The sequence below is a fragment of the Cyanistes caeruleus genome, chromosome 1 (genome assembly GCF_971803275.1).
Source record: "Cyanistes caeruleus chromosome 1, bCyaCae1.hap1.1, whole genome shotgun sequence".
Classification (NCBI taxonomy): Eukaryota; Metazoa; Chordata; class Aves; order Passeriformes; family Paridae; genus Cyanistes; species Cyanistes caeruleus.
The window spans coordinates 119,242,174-119,260,999 of NC_141701.1; the positions used below are offsets into that span (position 1 = coordinate 119,242,174).

The 18,826-nt window shown below is 45.6% G+C and overlaps 2 protein-coding genes across 3 annotated transcripts in view; both read left to right on the forward strand.

Annotated features, from left to right (window-relative positions):
* Nucleotides 1–18,826, forward strand: part of HOXA3 (homeobox A3) — a 45,400-nt gene that overhangs the window by 12,792 nt on the left and 13,782 nt on the right. Inside the window, exons 3-4 of one of the 2 annotated variants that reach the window (XM_086853042.1) lie at nt 13,732–13,920; nt 17,575–17,656. The gene's annotated coding sequence lies outside the window, so the exon portion shown is untranslated. The remainder of the gene's footprint in view (nt 1–13,731; nt 13,921–17,574; nt 17,657–18,826) is intronic. The other variant, XM_086853047.1, reaches the window with a different exon arrangement.
* HOXA4 (homeobox A4) lies at nt 9,795–12,276 on the forward strand. The gene is made up of 2 exons (XM_023948009.2): nt 9,795–10,431; nt 11,004–12,276. The coding sequence occupies exons 1-2, from the start codon at nt 9,849–9,851 to the stop codon at nt 11,330–11,332; spliced, it is 912 nt and encodes a 303-aa protein (XP_023803777.2). The 5' UTR covers nt 9,795–9,848; the 3' UTR covers nt 11,333–12,276.

Sequence of the window (18,826 nt, forward strand, 5' to 3'; positions counted from 1 at the left end):
TCAAATCAAAGTAAACCACAATAAGCGACTTTGGCAGAGATGGATTTTGGGGCCTAGCTTTAATCACTTTGACTACCGCAGAAGATAATTACTTCCTTTGCTCCAATAGACTCTCCAAGTTTGGAGAGGTTTTGTTTAGCAGAGAGTAGTTACTGCAGGCGATTAAAAAAAGGGGGAAACAAAATAGATTGGGCTTGATATTATCTGGGCAGTATCTTATGTAGGCATGATAGAGTTGGAGGCGTGATGATATGGTAATAATCTTTGGATTGGTGAAATATGTTGCATATCAGAGAGCCAGTATTAAAATGGCACAGACTGTACTGGAGTGCTTAGATACATATTTTCTGCACTGGGCTGTGCAGAAAGCTTTAGCTATGTGTATACGTACATCTGCGTGCGCGTGGCGTGTTTTGGGGATGCGCGTTTATAATGTTGCTATAACTTTTTCCTGATTCTATATATAATTGAGTAAATATGAATATATTTATATTATATGCATGTGTGCCTGCATGTACAAATCAGTTTGTAGGTCTGTGTAAAGCCGTGCAGATGCATATATGTGTCTAATATTGGTGTATTCGTGTACACAAAGGGTGTGTACGTGTGTACACATATATATGTTCCTATGACTTCCTTTTTTTTTTTTTAAAGCGAACCAATTGACTGTAACTTGTAGCATTAATACAAGAGACTACAGGTCATTAGAGTGCTGCAAATTATGAAATACGGGCTTGGTTTATTGAAGATTGTAAATATCCCCCTAGCTCTGCTCTCTTCCTTTCTGCCTTATATTGCTGGCTGCCATTGTGGGGTAGGCCCCAGCTGCGTGTTTACTTCAACATTCTTTTTATTTAAGTGGACTGTTCTCACTAGAGTGTGATTACTCAGCAATAAACTTTATGGCCGGATTTAACTTCAGTCTTTGAATTTCCAGGACTTGAATGAAAGGGTGAAAGGAACTCTATCTTGCTCTGGCTAACATTAAGGCCTGATCCTTATCCTCAGAGCTGTTACTTTAGCGAGTGATCTCAGGGGGTATAAACAGACTAGTCAGGGGCTAGGGTGGGATTTTGAGAATTGCCTATTAATTATCATCTATCTATCTATCTATCTATCTATCTATCTATCTATCCAAACCAGCTGTGGATATCTCTTTCTCTGCACAGGTTTGGAGTAACATTGATTCAGCAGATTGCATTGTTTTCCTTTATGTGTCATAAAGTCGGGTTTGCAAAAGAATGGAGTGGTTTGATGTGAGAGATGGGCTTTGTTTTATTTTGCTAGTGCTATGCCATTCAAATGTTGTGGTTTCGGGTGGTTTGGCTACTGTGAGCAAAAATGGGAGAAAGGCGCAGGATTCTAGGAGGGTAAGGTTGTTGTGTACCTCTGCGAGGTCTGCATATTGCTGGCTGATTCCTGTTTTTAATTTATTTGTCTTTAACTTTAAAGAAATGGTAGTATCTAAGGTAGGTTCATCCCAAAGAGCTTAAAAACATTTAATATTTAAAGTCAACCCTTGCGGAAATGAAATAGAGTCTGATGCCTTTGTGTCTGTCGATCCTTCCTATCAGCACTAAACAAACACATCTGCATATATTTCGTATTAAAAAAATGAGAAAGGCTTTAAAAGAGCATATCCAAATGCACATTTGAAAATCGTTTCCCTATAAACAGCTGGAGATTTTATAGTACTCCAGTTGACACATTTTCATCAATAGGAATATCAGAAAGTTGTATATGATAGGCGTGTATTATATTATACTATATGCCATAAAATTTTATAGTTTGAGGCAAGGCATGAAAAACCCTTAAAAGTTTGGTCTTCATTTATATATGGGTCCTTTTCCAAGGAAAATCCTTTGCTTGTAGACAGGAATTATACTAGAGAAAAACAGCTCCTGATTACTCAGTATTCAACAACACTGTGCCATTTGAATTTACTGGCTAATAAACAAGCCCGCACGGATACCCGTTTGGCTTATATTTTAGGATCCTGAATATCTTCTTGGATTGTAATTTTTCATTGCCTAGAGTGAAAAGATTTGCTACTATGTATTTTCCACATTTTTGAATGTGGCTTCTGAACCATATCCCACACAAAACAATGTACAGCGGTTCAAGAACTATGGAAAAGAAAAATACCTGTAAGTCCAGAAGCATATAAACCCGCCTGTACTGCAAGAAACACTAGCAACAAAAGAAAGTTAGCTAGAAATGACAACTTCACCATGTTTCTGGCCCTGCCCTGTCCTAAGCATCACAGTTGAAACCATTCAAACCCCAAAATGTATTAAGATTTCCTAAAACGTTTTGAAATTTGAAATTCAAAAGAGACCAGACTGCCGAACTCTGTGAAAATAGTCCCAGGTCTGAATTGTTTTCCGAGGGAAAATGTCATGAGAAATTATCTCTGGGAATGAGGAGAGAGGTTTTATCTGCACATGTAATTTTTCTGCGGAGTTTGGAGGATTATTAAGTGCGAGGTTTTCTTTTAGGAAAGGCAAGTTGTGTTCTGCAATTTGAAATACAGTTTACCTAATCCTTTGAGAGAAATATGTGCATGTAGTGCCTCACGTCGAAGTGTAAAACCAATTAAGGATTAGGCAGCTCTCTTAATGTGTGGAACTGGTGACTTTGCAAGACATAACTTTCTCTAAACCAGAAGTATAACAATCCAATGGAAAGTCATCCGTAAATTACAGCTCTGCAGTCTTGTCTAAACCATGCAAATGCCCTAATTTCAGAACATTACAGGGAAATTATTATTCTGCCATTTCCTTACATTTAATAAGTGTGTATCTGTGGAAGGGTGACAATAGAGGAGTTTGCAATTTGCTCCATGGGAAATTGAATGGAACTGATCATGGCGGGGTGGGGATCAGGAGGTTTCGATTTCAAACCCTGAATACGGGAGCAATGCCTTTTCCCACCCCGCAAATACAGATTTAACGCATTTAATGCAGACACGAGTAAATCCCCTGACCAAGTTAAGATGTCGTTTGTTTTCTTAGTCCTTTCTCTTTCTGCCCTCAAAAATCTCCCCGATTTGAGGCTAGGGATACTAGCTAGAGCGGAAAACCACAGTTCCCACAGTCGTCTGGTCATCTTTGAAAATATTATCCCTTTCAAATTAAAGCATCTTCGCTAATGTCTCTCTGTAAGGCAAATATTCATGGACCACCCCAGTCACATGTTCTTGTAGCTACGTGCACAAACAATTTCAAATCCGACACAGAGAGCGTGTAAAATTTGCATGGATTTTGCCTTATAACATGCAAAAGGGATCTTTTCTATATCCCCTCCCCCCAAAAAATGTCTTTTCAATAATAATATTTGCTATGAAGGTTATTGGGTAATTATTGCAATTTTGTGGAACAGTCCTTGCTTGAGGTGAAGTCTGTCTGCAGATAATAAATGGCAGCCCGTGCAGTTCACTGCCAGGTTAAGTAAATGCAGAAAAGATAAATCTGCACACCCTAGGAATCACCAGCAGAGCTCGCTTTAGACCAAGTTCACAGTCAACTCGTTTGCCTAGACAAGGCTTCGCAAACAATTAGACTTGTTTCTTTATGTTTAAATCAAGGAGAAATGACTAAAACCCTTCAGCAGAGAGCTGCAGCTTTTCCCCCAACGCTCGTCGCTCCATTCCTTCCAACCTCACGCCCAGAACTTACCCAGCATTTCACCTGCAATTGTAACCATATAGCGCCTTTGAGTAACAGGCTTCCCTCCAACGCTGCCGAAAGGCTGTGCAAACTGATCTAACAGCATTTTACAAAGCTGCGAGATTAAGGAAAAGAAAAAAAAAATTAAAAATGCAAAAGTATCCAATTTCTCAGCAGCAAGAAGAAGAGGAAAAAAAAAAAGCGCCCTTAGAAAGCTGGGGGAAACAGCAGAAGTATTGAAACAAACAGTGCGAGTCTCTTACTCCTAAAAGAAGCTGCATAGCTTTTGTATATCTTTGTGGTTAAGGGCGTTACAACTGCAGGTCAAAAAGTTGAGGGTCAAAAGTTTACGTTTTGCACCACTCTTAGTCATTCGCCCAGACAGAGTTTGATGTCAATGTTATAGCCGAGATCTTGACTATCAGCACAAAAGATAAAATAGCTTTGAGTTACGTGTGTATCACAGTATGGACTCCAGGTGAACCCTACTGGCTGAATGACCTCAATTACCAAGGAAAGGATAGAAAATTCCTCTTTTCAAGAGTAATACACGTTGTATTTCATCTTGAATTATCAGCCACATTTGTGTCTGAATATCTCGCGTTCAGCCGCGGCAGGTAAACACGCGTGTTACCCCCACAGAAGCCACTGATGTTGCCTCCTCCAAAAGTCAGGTAGCAAAATACCTCACCCTTGTTTATTATATAATAACCTGCTCTAAGAGGTTTAATGTTAAGCCTTCTCACTTTGCAAAATGGCAGGAAGATAAGATAGGAGCGAAGCTATTAACACGTGTATCGATCCTAGCCGCGTCTTTGTTTTTGCTCTCAGTTCTGTAGCGACCGCTAAACTGTGCTTAAACAGGACACGCCGGAGATAATACGGGCTATATGTTTGGTCCGAAGGAGCTCGTTTAAAATGCCGAGCGGTGGAGTCGTGTTGCCATACCCATGGAAAATATTACGGAGAAGCTGGCGTCCTGCGCCTCTCTGTGATTTGGAGGGTTCTCACAGCCTTCTGGAATTACCCGAGGCGGCAGTTCCCAGCGAAATTGGGAGTGGGACGCGGTGTTTTCCCTCTCGCCACCCACCCCTCTTCACCCTTCCAAGAAAAAGTTTAGTGGAATTTCTTAGCGCAGAGAAATTCCCACATTGCTGGGATTTTTTGTTCCCAGTGCCGCCTCTGAGTAAAAGCTTTAGCTCCTTGGTTAGACGTGTCTGCAGGGAGAACTAGCCAATATTGCTCAAGCAACTTAATTTTGGAGGACATCATCGAAGACGGGATTCAGCTTGAAATTTTAAAGCTGAGGGGTCGGTGGAAGAGGGAAAGCATATTCCCAAATAGTCCTAATCAGACCTGAAAGGTGTGGAGGAGGGGACAGTGCGACAAGGAAATCCGAGAAAGGGCGCACCTCGCTCCCAGCCACGCATTGCTGCCTTTCCAGCCCCAAGGCAGCAGCCTACACCGGCCTCTGTGTAACTGGGACGCGTGAATTATTTGCCAGAGACACAGCTGGATCGTGGCAGGCGAGCGCTGTATCTTGGGAACAAGTACGCGAGAGGTTAGATACCAGATTAGCCAAAGTGATTATCGGAGATTGTGCCTAAAGTACCTGCTGAAGCCTGGAAAGTGTGTAATGCAAGTGTTTGCTCGGCGTGTAGACGCTGTTCACAAGTTGTTGCTGCTGCTCACTTGTAGCGAGCCCTGGCACTGCACGTTTAGGGAGCCTGCCCGCTCTGGAGATAGTATATAACCTTTCACATCCAGACTATTTATTTGGTGTAAGAGCGAAGCCTGATAACAAGCTAAAAACCGTAGCCAAATATCTATTTTGTTAGAGAATAGCAGGCGGATTGTTTCCAAGAATAACAATGCGTCTTTGATATACCCAGAATGAAAGCTGTTACTATAACCGGCTTACTTAGGAGTAGGTGACAGAAATCCATTTACTTCCTCACTAAAACAATTAGTGGTCCGGACTCCATATTTTAAATCTGGTTTAGAATTAAAATATCAATGAGAATAATTTCAAAGAAGTTGAAACCGCGACTTACAGAAATATTGACTCTTTTCAATTATTGTTTAAATTGTCCCACCCACCCACCCCCCCCAAAAAAAATAAAAAAAGAAAAAGAAAAAGGCAACAGGCTAGAACAGAACAGTTAATAATCTGAGACGAACTCTTTCTGTCCTTTCACTCTCTGCATTCAGCATGCTGCTCTCTGGCGTGGAAGGTCTGCTCAAAAGACCATTCATTTAAAATCCGGGCACAAATCACATTTTACGTGTGTTTATTTAAGCGCACCAGGACGGATTGAGCTAACCCTGCCAACTATCCCGTTGTTAGAAGGAACCCCAGTGCCAGGGAAACCACCGCTTTTACCAAATGCTGAACTTGGGGCAAAAATGCCAACATTGCCCCGGCAGCGCCCATCGGGAAGGACGCTCTCATCCGCGGAGGCAGGAGCAGCCTCGGGGCTGTATCATTCCCAGGAACAAAGAAAGGAATACAGTCGATACATTCCATAACGTTTACATTTTCCCTCGATTTTTTTCTTATTTTTCCCTTAGAAGTAGTGACCTGGGCAAAGCACCCTGCTATCTAAAAGACACTGTTATAGACCTTTTAGAAAAACTAAGTCCAAGGCCGAGGTGAACTTCAGGTCACCGCGTCTAACAAATATGAAAATGTCGCCTGGTGAAGGGCACGCCTTGTTATTTAACAAAGACTGTCAATGTGTAAGATTAATAAGAAACAAAATGCACACGGTGTCACTTTTCGGTCACTTTGAAACTTGGGACAGCCTCGCATTCAAGAGGAGAAAGCTGGGACTAAATATATTCAAAATGGTTCAAATCAAAGTCAAGCTAGGCTGCTAGTGCGATTCTTCCTCCTCCTACCGCCCTCGGTGGAGGATGCCCGGCACGGCGAGAGGTTGACTTGAATCATTATTATTATTATTATTATTATTATTATTATTATTATTATTACTGCTACTACTACTACTACTACTACTACTACTACTACGCTACTAGTATTGTTATTATTATTATTATTGCTGTTGTTATTATTTTCTCTCTCGTGGTAATTACGTTTTAGCTGCATATGTGGAGGGTAACAGGAATGCTTTTCTGTTTCACAAGAAAAAGAGGGATCCCCTTTTCCCCCTCTTTCGGTATGTATTGAGTTGCCTCTTCTTGGTGCATGAAAATTTACTCTCTCCCTCTCAACTTAATTCCGGTGCTGTCCCCATCCCATTCTCGGGCAGCCTCGGCCAGGAAACTCTCTCTTCTTTATTAATTGATTGAAGGCTCCTTCTCCAGTGAAATCGAGCCTTTAGTCCTTATGAAAAAATAAGGGAGCCGGCCTATTTTATCCTATCCTTTTCTTTCTTTGAGAACTTAGGGTGATGGTACAAGTTTGTTAAAGGGAAGTACTGGGGAGAAAAAGGGTTTGAGATTGTTTATTACAGCCATAAATCTTGCAGTAAAATGTCGAAATGGCCGTGTGCAAGATAACACTTGGTGGTCTTGGCTGGGTTCTTGTTTATGATAACAAAACCAGAAAGACACGGAACAGGCCTTTTGGAGGTCCTGCCTCAGCACATCTTCGCAGACTTAGAGAACCACATGAAAAAACCAGACTTGAGCTGAGCAGCTCAGGTCACCTTGCAGATTTACACTCGTATACAAAAATGAGTCCTTCTCTCTGTAACCAAGCGCCAGAGCCTTAGTGTAGAAAGGGGCACGGTGAAACTTCGAGATCTAATCACAGTAAATAATACGAAGCAGAGCCCGGTCAACTCTCCCAATATAGCCCTCATCTTAAAAAGCGAGACAACACTTTTCGTTGTGTTTTACTGTGGCGTGAGAACACGGCAGCCCGCTGTAGTGCTCCGGCCATAGTGCCTCAGGACTTCTGCCGAGGATAATATTTACGATACCCCAGTGTAATTCATCTGGTGCTACCCGGCAGGTATTTGTACGTGTGCGTCTCTATGTGTGCATGTATCTCTTTATACCGGGAAAATACTATCGTGGCGGACTTCGGCAATCTTTTATTTTTCACAGTCATGAGAGGGAGGCTTTTTTTTTTCTTTTAGGAAAATAGTTGCTGTCGTTTTGTTGTTGTTGTTTTGTATATAAATAAAACAATCTCCCCTTTTCTGTCAAGTGTGTGCTGTTGAACAGTTGCGGCTGTCTCTGTGTGTAACCGCGTGTGTGTAACCGCATTTCCTCTCCACGCAGAGTAAATAGAGAAACTTATCTATTACTCCAGTTAGAGTTCCATAGATGTGCTGTTGGAAATGAGTAAGTAAATGTGTTTTAACTCTCTTTACAAATTGGACATTCGATAGTAGGAGGAAATGAGTGATTGTTTGGATAAGTACCCCAGTATACCCAAGTGCTGGAAATGTTCTAACATATTACAAGCCACATGCAATGTGCGTGCCTGTGTGTCTGTGGCTAAAATATAAATCGATACGATGTGTGTCTTGTTAGATAGAATATATATTCAAATAGAATTTTATTGCATGTATCCATTATCTATTAAACTGCAAAAGACAATAACCTGAATTTAAACCAGGGTAACTGTTAATGTAATATCTTTAAGAGGGCAAGATCTAAACTGTATCATATTTACGCTTGATATATTAGAAGTATTTTCCCATACCAGCAGATGAGATTTAGCAACTCAGCAATTATATTCTCTAAGGGTGTGGTAAATATTTCTATGTGTTTATATTCTTTCCTGTACAGCTGAAAAAAATAATCTAAAAAAGTTCGCGCCTACTCCAAATGTGGCAGACCAGCTGACGTTCAATAAGTATTTTTTTCCCCCTTAGAATAAGAGCGTAATTAGTTTAACCATCAAATTTCAATTACCTAAGGTCAGGGCGATTGCCTCGATTCCCCTTGAGCTGCAAATACCGTTAACAGCCTCAGTTTTGGCTTCGTAGAAGTGCCCGAGTGCCCTCTCCCTCCTACACCAGGGCTTGCGAGCTACATCTAAGAAGGCGCTAGCGATTTCTTATGGAAGTGAAAATTAAGAAGTAAACCTAAGACGAGGCATACCAAACCGACGGACCTAAATTCGTAGTTCAGAAAGCTCTCCCCCGCGGGGAGGGATGCTCACAGCGAGCCCTGTAATCGCCGGTAGGAAGTGTTTGATACCGTCGTGTCCCTCTTCCCCTCTCCCTTCCCCCTCTGTTCCCCGTTATTTTCAGGCTCGCACTAAGCCTCACACACCGCAAGCCCCTCGAGGAGTCTCCTCGGCCTCCCCGCGACCTTCGTTCTAACTTTTGCGTCTATTCCTCCAATTAGCCCAGCTTCAATGGGGCAAAAAAAAGCTGTCCCGCGGTCGCCAGCGGCGGGGCGCTGGGGACAAACCCCGGAGGGCGGCCGGTGGCCTGTGCCCGACAGCCGATGCCGCCCTCTGCCTGCGCGCAGCCCCGGCGTTTGGAGACGGGCTTGTTTAAAGGGATTGTGCAACGCCTTGTGCAATGCCTGCCTCTCTCTGGATCACGCAGCTGGGCTGCGCTCCGCTTCCTCGCCTCACTTCCTACACTCTCCCACGGGAGAACGAAGACACAAAAAGTGCCGGGGCGGGCCGGGTGGGTGGGAGACTGTCAAAGCCGGATTAGTTTTATCTCGCTTGACACCGCGACTGCTGGACGCGGCCCGGGTCGGAGGCGGGAGGAGCCGGGGATGCTGCTGAGGAGCGGACGCGGGGCGCTCCCTCGCCAGGCAGCCGCCGCCCGCGGGGGAGGCGCGCTCCCCGCGGAGGGTCCGCGGGCGCGGAGCTGCCCTGCGGCCGCTCGTCCCTCTTCCATTTCCTGATCCGGGCTCCGCGGCCCCGCGCGGTAATTGGCGCTGGCGGTCAGGTGGTGGCGGGGCGGCGGGGGGTGCGGGTGTGTGTGTGCGCGGGTGTGTGTTTGTGTGTGTTGTAGGCGCTCCAGGGGTGGGAAGAGAGGAAGGGAGGGGAGTGCAGCGGGGAAGGAGGGGGGGGGGGGGGGAAGGGCTGGAGGCCCAAACTTTGGCAGCGGCAGCACTTGACAGCAGCGGGAGGGGGAGAGGGAGGGAAGGGAGGGAAGGGGGGGGGGGGAAGGGGAGGGGCCTCGCCGAGCCCAGAAAAACGACAACGCGAGAAAAATTAGTATTTTTGCACTTCACAAATTAATGACCATGAGTTCGTTTTTGATAAACTCCAACTACATCGAACCCAAATTCCCTCCCTGCGAGGAATACACGCAGCACAGCGGCAGCGCCGGCAGCTCCGCCAGCTACCACCCGCACCACTCGCACCCGCACGCCCCGCCGCCGCCGCCGCCGCCGCACCTGCACGCCGCGCACCCGGGCCCGGCGCTGCCCGAGTACTTCCCGCGGCCGCGCCGGGAACCGGGCTACCAGGCTCCCGCGGCGCCGCCGGGGCCGCCGGGGCCGCCTCCCGAGGCGCTCTACCCCGCGCAGGCACCCTCCTACCCCCAGGCGCCCTACAGCTACAGCAGCGCCGGCAGCGCCGCCCCGGGCCCCGAGCAGCCGCCCCCGGGCGCCTCGCCGCCGCCGCCCGCCAAGGGCCACCCCGGCCCGCCCCAGCCCCTGCTCCCAGGCCATGCCCTGCAGCGCCGCTGCGAAGCAGCCCCCGCCGCCGGGGCCGGCACCGGGCCCGCCTGCCCGCTGCTGCCCGACAAGAGCCTGCCCGGGTTGAAGGGGAAGGAGCCGGTGGTCTACCCCTGGATGAAGAAGATCCATGTGAGCACGGGTGAGTTGCCCTTGCCAGGGGGAGGTGGGGATGCGCCTGCAGAGGAGGGAAGGGGGGGAGGGTGCTCTCGGGACCGGGATGGGTCGTTGCGTGTGTGGCTTTTTTTTTCCCTCCTTCTCCCTCCGCGTTTCCTAATAGTTTAAAAAAAAAAAAAAAGAAAAAAAAAAAAAAAAGAAAAGAAAAGAAAGAAAAAAAAGGAAAAAAATAGAAAAAAAAAAAAAGGAAAAAAAAAAGTGAGAAACCTTTTGTATCCGGGGTCCTTTATCAAAAGATTTACGAGACGCCAAACTGTTAGGGCAGTAATTATAGCCCCCATAAATTTAATTGCCCTGCAGTGGCTCTGGGCCATGTGTCTTTGAAGCTTTTCTTCTAACCCAAATGCCCATCACCATTTTTTATTGCTCCTCGATTGTCCTCACTGTCGATAGGCTGGGAAACAATTTTTCTTGCCGTTTATGTATCTTATGTGAACTCGATGTCAAGTTATTATATAATGATTATGTTCCATCCCTTTCCCTCTCCTTCTTTCCCCTCCGCGTGTGTATGTGTGTGCCTGTGTGTGCACGTTTCAGTCAATCCCAATTACAACGGAGGGGAGCCCAAGAGATCTCGCACTGCCTACACCAGACAGCAGGTCCTGGAGCTGGAGAAGGAGTTTCACTTCAACCGCTACCTGACCAGAAGGCGACGCATCGAGATCGCACACACCCTCTGCCTCTCCGAGCGCCAGGTCAAAATCTGGTTCCAGAACAGGCGCATGAAGTGGAAGAAAGACCATAAACTGCCTAACACAAAGATGCGCTCCTCAAACCAGTCCACACTGAGCCAGCAGTCCAAAGCACAGACACAGGGCCACCCCCATTCGCTCGATGGGGCTACACCCAACGCAGCTGCGCTATAAATACGGTTTTTGGTTTGAGTCTTTTTGGTCCTTTTTTGTTTGGTTGGCATTTTTTTTGTCGTTGTTGTTGTTTTGTTGGGTTTTTTTTAATATATATATATTTACCTATCTATTGGGGTTTTCAAGCTGCCTCGAGGTGGAGGCTGGCCTTTTGGACCAAACTGTGTAAAACAAAACAGGAGCAGAAAAGGAAGACGAGACGTGTCCAAGAACGGGCACATGTTTAAACCAAAACCCGGACGATTGTCTACATTGTATATAGATAATGGTTCCATGCCCATCATTTTTTTCTATTTATGGAAACGCTCTCTTGCCCTCGGTGTAAGAGAGGGCTGGATGCTGTCATGGACGAATTCTCTGTACCTAAGACGGACTCTTTTTCTTTTCTTTTTTTTTTTTTCTTATTTTTTTCTTTTTTTTTTTTTTTTTTTAAGGGAACACGTTAAAAATAAAAAAAAAAAACATTTAAAACAAAGCAAAGAGCTCGTGAGACACTTGTGTAAGGCATTGACTTTCATAGCGCTGTTTTGTGGTGTGTTCATGGATTTCTCTGTGCGTGCTTGTGTGTGTGATGGTGCACAGGCACGTATACACACACAGACCAACACGGGAGAGAGAACAAACACGTCCACAAGAGGTTAAAGACTTATGAAAAAGTCCCCTTACGCTGTCTAAAGGAAAATGTTTTATGTATCAAAGGTAACTTAACTGGTTTTAAGTGTAGCCCCCTCAGTAGCTGTGATCTATTAGTTTTTCTCCACATTCCCTACTGCATTTATTTAAAGAAATATTGCTATAAAGGCTGTTGCTGTCTTCATATTTGGCACCGTCTAAATAGTTTGGGTCCATGTACAATTTGTGGATTTTTGGTGTAATGTATAACAGTGCCAAATGCTAGTAATAAAGATTATTCTGTACAAAAGAATTAAACGCTTGAAACACAAGTCCACTACGTGCTGTTTCATCCACCTTGTGCTTGACTGGTGTTGGCATCAGAAATGGAAAACAACAGTTTAATGCATTGTTTTGACTTGGATTCATCTTGTCAATAAGGTAATGGTTATTTTAAATGTGGTGAAAAACATCCTGACTCCTACTTGCCTGGCTGGGAAAAATTGCGTTGCAGGATGAGGAAAGGTCTTGCTTCATTGTATAGGTGAGTGGTGCTCTCTTTAGCTGACTTAGACAGAATGAGTCTGACTCCACCGCTGGCCGTGCGACTGTTTTCAGCTGCCTGACAAGAGAAACTGTGCTTCTTCTGGGAGCCAATAAGCTCCCATGCCGTGATAACATTTAAAATCTTTAGCCAGTCGTGGTTTATTCATTCATTTTCGCCTGATTATGATTTCTTAGCTGACTAGCACTGTTTAAGGGAAATACATGAGCGGTAACCTGAAGTTTCTTTTTAAGCTGCCTTTTCTGATTCAATTTCCTTTTTTTTTTTTTTTGGTTTTAAGATTATTTTGAAATGTGTGGAGAAAGCCTTGGTAGACACATGAATTTGGATACAACTCACAAGGCTTTTTTGACTGAGATTGTCACAACTACCGTGGCAAAATGGGATTCAACTGGTTCCAGCTCAGGCCATGCATCTTTCTGCTTCCAGGCAGCTACGGAGTCCAGGCAAAGCAGAGCTGCTAACAGAGAGCCCTGCTTGGGGCTTTCACAACATGGTCTAGCACTGAGCTGGGTAGGAAAAGTCTTGGAAAGGAGCTCCAGTGTTAGTAAATCTTCCAGGGAACACCTGAAGGCCAATACTTATTTATTTACTCACCCAAATACATACAAGATGGATTCTTGGAATCTTGTCTTCATATAAGTGAGGCTGCCAGGACTAAGGGCATCATCACCCCTGGCTGAGGTAGCACCAGGCTCCAAAGGTTGTGCCAGCATCCCTGCCTAGCCATGGAATAAGTACCATCCCAGAGAAAAATGTAACGTGCCACTGGCAGAACACGTTCAGCATCAGGGAGGTGGCAGTCGTAAACTCCCTCAGCAAACACGGCTGTCCCCATACCTGACCAAGGAGCAGGCCTGAAAAGCGCATTTCTGCTCACACATTGCTGTTTCCTAAATCCTGAGTCGCCAATTGTCTCCTTATAAAGGGAAAAAATATATAGCTGCATGTGAGGTAACTACTATCTGCAAATGTGTAACTCTTCATTTGGTTTATTGCTTGAGAATCCCTTAATGTATTTAGAGCCAAAATTAGCACAACTGAGCAAAATTCCAGCTGAAACATATTAACTGGCAGTGCAGGATTTCTTTAGTGTGCAGCCTATGTGTATAAACCTGGTTTGCTCCCATTGTAAAGAGAAATGAAATCACGCTGCAAATAGCAATTTTAGCGAGAATCATTAATCACCTCCTACAATAAATACTTCTTTGTAATTCAACAGCGGTTCTGAAAGGCATTCTCTTGGAAAAGTCTGTGAAGACGCAAAGGATTTTCCTGGGGGAAAAAAAAAAGTGGTCATGTGTAAAGACACAGCATCTTGGCTGTCTACTAAAAAAATGTACATTCTCTTGAATCTGGAGATTGAACTGCGGACTGCAAAATACCCCATGGCAGATTACCATCGCTTAAGGTAAATTCTTGTTCCCTCTCTTCCCTTTCTGCCCTGGTTGGGAGCAGAATGCTGCTCCCGGGCTGGGAGCCCTCTGCTCCCCGTCCAATACCTCCCATCTTTACAATAACTTCAAAAATTACATCGTCCTGTTTAAATTCTCGCATTGTGCTCCCTTTGCTAAGGCAACCAGGAGTTCACCGAGAGGACAAATTTTCTATCCCATTAATTGTTTTTTTTAGAGGAGCAGACTGACCCTTCAAACCCTTGACCTTTAAAGACAGTATTCTTTTTAATCCGGCACTTGGACCTAAATGTCTCTTCCCCCCTCCCTCCCTCTCTCTCTCGCTCTCCCGGTGTCTCTCACACACGGATTTATCTGCTCTGGCCACAAAGGCAAGCACAGCTCAAAACGTTGGAAGTGGAAGTGTGTCAATATTTCAAAGAAAGACCAAATCACCTCGGAGTCAATTTGCTGTCAGCAGGGAACGCCACTCGGTTAACCCCGGCACCCACCTCCCCTCCACCCACCAAGAAAAATACTCCTCTTCCAAGATCCCCCTCCTCGTTTCTCCTGCGAGCTCTTGCTATACCTGGTGTTTCATTACAGGAGGAGCTGAACTGTGACAAGCGCCTTGTGGTATTTAATAACCAGGGCCATCCTGCATCGGGGGATTACGCAATGCCAGGATTTTTTTTTTTAATTTTTTTTTTCTATTTTCTTTTTTTTTTTTCCTCTCCTAGGGTGCTCGCAGTCCCAGGTCTCCTTGTCCTCTGTTTGTAAACGAGGAAGGGGTGTGGGGAGCCGTCACCCAGGCGGAGATCCCGACGGGCTTGCAGAGGGGCTCCGGCTGTCCCCGGGCTCTCCGGCCGAGGCGGGCGGGCGGCGCGGCCCCGGGACCCCTCACGTCACGTCCCCGAGGAGGCGGAGGCGGAGGCTCCGGCCGTGCCCGCAGCCTCCCGGCCCGGCCGGGCCGCGGCGGGGTGGGACCCCGGGCTGTCGCTCCAGGGCTGTCCCCTCCTGCGCGGTGCCGCGTGGGGGCACAAGCCCGGCCCACGCGGGTCAGGAGCCGCTGGGCTCGGGGCTCCCCGCGTGGGCAGGGGAAGCTCCGCGGCCTCCCTCCGGCCCCGGGCAGCCCTTGTGGCTCCGCCCGGGCCCCGGCCGGGCAGCACTCACCCGAGGAAGAGGCCCGTGCGGTGCCGCCCTGCCGCTCTCCCGTGCCCCTGGCAGCGGCACAGCCCCCTCACAATGACAGACAATGACGGTCTGCCTTCAACCGATTCATTCGCAGTTGGGGCGGGGGGGGATGCGGAGGGGGTAAAGCGGACCCAGCTCGCTGTGCAGAACGGGACAAACCCGCGTTAATAATGCCCCAGAGCTCTCCCTGGAAACTGAGGAGCTGTCAGAGGCAGTAGAGATTACGGGACCCGAGTACGAGCATCCCTGCGCTCGCAGATAAAGGTGTTGCGTCTGTTCTGGGGGAGATATTGAAATTTTAATCTTTAGGGTCACGTGACTCATTAAATAATTAATGCAGATAGTCAGGAATGGATCTGTGGCCGTCAGTCCTCACTAGGAGTGATTCTCTCAGAAGTGAAACTCAACTCCTTATTACTGGAGTTTGTTTTTCTTTCTTTATTGTCCTTTTTTTTCTTTCTTTTTTTTTTTCTTTTTTCCCTTTAAAAAACCCCACCTGATTTATCTTGAAAGATTCTAAACTTCTTAAGCAAGCAATAGGGTCTGTGTTGGTAAGTAGGTAGTGTGTATTTCTAGCTTGATGACTTTAATTGTTTGTGCTTGCTTTGTCTGCTGAGCATTTGCTTAACAAGTTTAATATTTAGAAATGTTAAATCTTTGTTTTAGCTGCCTTGTGGTCACATTACGGCTTTTGGTGATTAAGTGTTACGGAGGCAAACACACTTGATAATGTTCTAATTCACGCTGTGGAAAGCTGGGTGCCACAGTGCAGGAGGACCTGCTTTGTTCAATTTTCCTGGCGTTAATAAATCACCGTCTCTTAATACATGGCCAAAAAAGCAATGGAAAGGCAGTGAGCATTGCAAAGGAAAAGTCATGGGCGAATTTCTCTATGACTCATTAGTCTGAACGATTTATGTACGAACTTAGAGTGCCGCAATGAATATTAGAGTTTGGGGTAACAACAAATTAAAAAAAAAAAAAAAAAAAAAGGTCATAGTTTTTGTAAAGTGCTTTATTGCTACTTAGCAACTCTTTAAAGAAACAGCATACTTTAAAGGACCGTGGCAGTGTAAAATATGGTAGCGTGACCTAATAGCTCCAAAATAAATAACAGAAAGTCGCTGGCACCATTTTCAGATACACGCTCCATATTTAACACGAGTGGGACAACCCAGTCACGACACGCTTGATCGATGATTATTGCTGTTTGTAACATGATTATTGATTAGGGATCAAAACGACTAAGGTACGACTTTGAGCCTAAAATGCCAGGGGGTTCCCCCTGTGCTGAAGCCGAGTGGAAGGAAAGGTAGAGCTAAGAATAACCCCAGGAAGCAGCTCCCGGGCTCTGTGATTGCAGTTCAAACTTTCCATTTTCTTTTGTGTTTGCCAGTAGATTTTAACAGTCAGCGCTTGCAAATTTATGAGACAGCAATAAACAGTTTAGTAGGCTATTATTGCATGATTTTATGTAGACTGGAGTTCAACACCAAATTTAAAATTATTAGCGTAATTATGGAACTACTAAATTACCAAAGCAAAGTATCTGCTCGAAAAGTTCTCCCAAGACAGACTTAATATTTCCAGGGCTCAGATAACACCCTTCAGCAAGAACGGTGTTATTTAATTATTAGCATTTACATTTACTCTCGATTGTAAGATGCGTTAGATGGGTTTTATTAGCAAGACTGAATACAGGGGTACATTATTATATGTGACAAATTCATATGTAAAAGTGATTCAGTAAGTGGCATGCAAATGACCTGACTATTCTCTTTTTGGGCTTAGCAATATTGTTTATTTTCGGGGAAAAGAAGCAGCCCAGTTTTTTTTCCCTTCTGTCAATGGCTTTCAGTGATGTTGGTTTTTTCGTTGCTGGCTTTTTTTTTTCTTTTTTTTTTTTTTTTTTTTAAGCATTTGGGCCCGATCCCGCTTCGCTGAGGTCAATTGTTAGTCTCTTACTGAGCTTGTGGTGGCAGGATTGGGCCCCGGCTAACCGTTTGAATAAAAGCCCAACCACAATACGCCCCGCATTTAAACTGGAACCCTTTCCGAGTTTTATTCAGCAGAGATGAACACCACGACTTGTGTTTAATGTCTGTTCTTGATTAAATGATCCTAAACAAAGGTTTCCCAGAGGAAAATAAAGCAGACATTCATGTAACAAGAGTTAGGAATGACAATATTTCCAAACACTTGGAGACAGAAGGCATAGCTGTCTACGGGGAAAAAAAAAAAAAAAAATAAGGAAAAAAACCCAACCAAAACAACCGCACGCTTTTATTTCTCAGCTCCCCGTGCTCTTCACCCGGGTGGGAATCCACGCTCCTCGCGGGAGCCCGAGCCCGCTCCATCCCCGCCCGCCCCTCTCCGGGCTCTCCCAGCGCACCCGGCAAAGCATGTATTGCCAATGAAGGAGCAAAATACCTCCCCCTGCACTCCCCGGTAAGGCTCTGTTTGTTGCTTGTTTACAGGGAGCCCCGAAACGAAGCCGCTCGGCCGGGGCGGTGGAAGAAGCTGGGAGCGCCTCAGCCCATCCCTGCGCAGCTGGAGGAGGTAAGAGCCGGGCAGCGGCCGCTGCTTTTGCGCCGCTGGCAGCTGTAAGAATGCGATTTGCCTGGTACCTGCATGAAGAACAAGACTGCTGGAATGTGATTTTGTTGTTGTTGTTGCGATAAATATTTAACCTAGCTGGGATTTTTTTCCTGGATTGGCTCTATTCATCTTCCGTGGGTGGTGAATGCGCGTGTCTGGGCAGACAAAGAAGTGTACGGGACCTGAGTGATCGCCATCCTTATAAAGGCATTGGGGACAGGAAGGATGCAAAGTCATCTGAAGAGCGAAAGAGTTAGAGAATTTCTTTGTCCGTTCTTAGCTCCTTCTGAAATCAAAGGCACCAGGCGAGGGAGAGAGGGTTGGAGCCAGTTCGGTATTGAAAGGCTGCTTCTCGCGGCTTGTCTGTTCGCCTCCTCCTCGAGGAGTTCCGCAGCCAGTCCTGCAAACGAGAAGTGCATGTGGGGATGTTAGAAAACCTGATTTTTGTCTGCCTGCATACAACAGAATGGCTCGCGAATAAATTTCGTGTATTTGTCCGTCCTGGCCTGCTTTGCACTGAGTGGAGGTCGGTGTCTGGTGGTTCGGAGTTGCTGAAGTCCTTGATGTGCTTGGTCCTCTGGCAGGAGAAAAGAAATGCTTTCCATAGTGACAATATTTTTTTATGCCGGCCGTCGAAAGGGGAGGATTACATAGAATTAGCTCAAATTCCTGCTAGATTTACCTGCTCCTTTTTGGATGTTGATGTACAATTAGTGTATTTTACTACCTTTTAAAACGGCCATAAATTACAGGACTACAAGGGCTCTTTGTGTTGGCTTAATGAGCTGCTTAAATCTTAACTACAAAAAGGCGCTGCAAATGTCTATTCACGCTTGTGTTCGGAAATTGAAAGCGAAAACACGGTACGAAGGAACCTTCCTCCGGTGGCATGTACCCACAGCATTGCGGGCAGAGATATTTGGGATTCCTTAAGTGACCCAACACCGGCAGACTCAGCTGACTCTGAGCAGAACTCCTCTCACAAGGGCACAGTCGATAACGCTGCTCTTTTTATCTACTTGGGAATGATCAAAGACCAACTTTATCAGACGCACGGATGTAGGTAAACAGCTCTGCGTCCTAGCAGATTGCAAATCTTTCGAGGTAGCGAGGAAATAAGTACTTATATCG

What these genes read in the sequence shown, in the direction of transcription:
- HOXA4 (XM_023948009.2), top strand. Translation starts at nt 9,849, where the DNA reads ATGACCATGAGTTCGTTTTTGATAAACTCCAACTACATCGAACCCAAA. An exon ending in GAAGATCCATGTGAGCACGG is followed by an intron (nt 10,432 to 11,003) that starts GTGAGTTGCCCT and finishes TGCACGTTTCAG; the next exon opens with TCAATCCCAATTACAACGGA.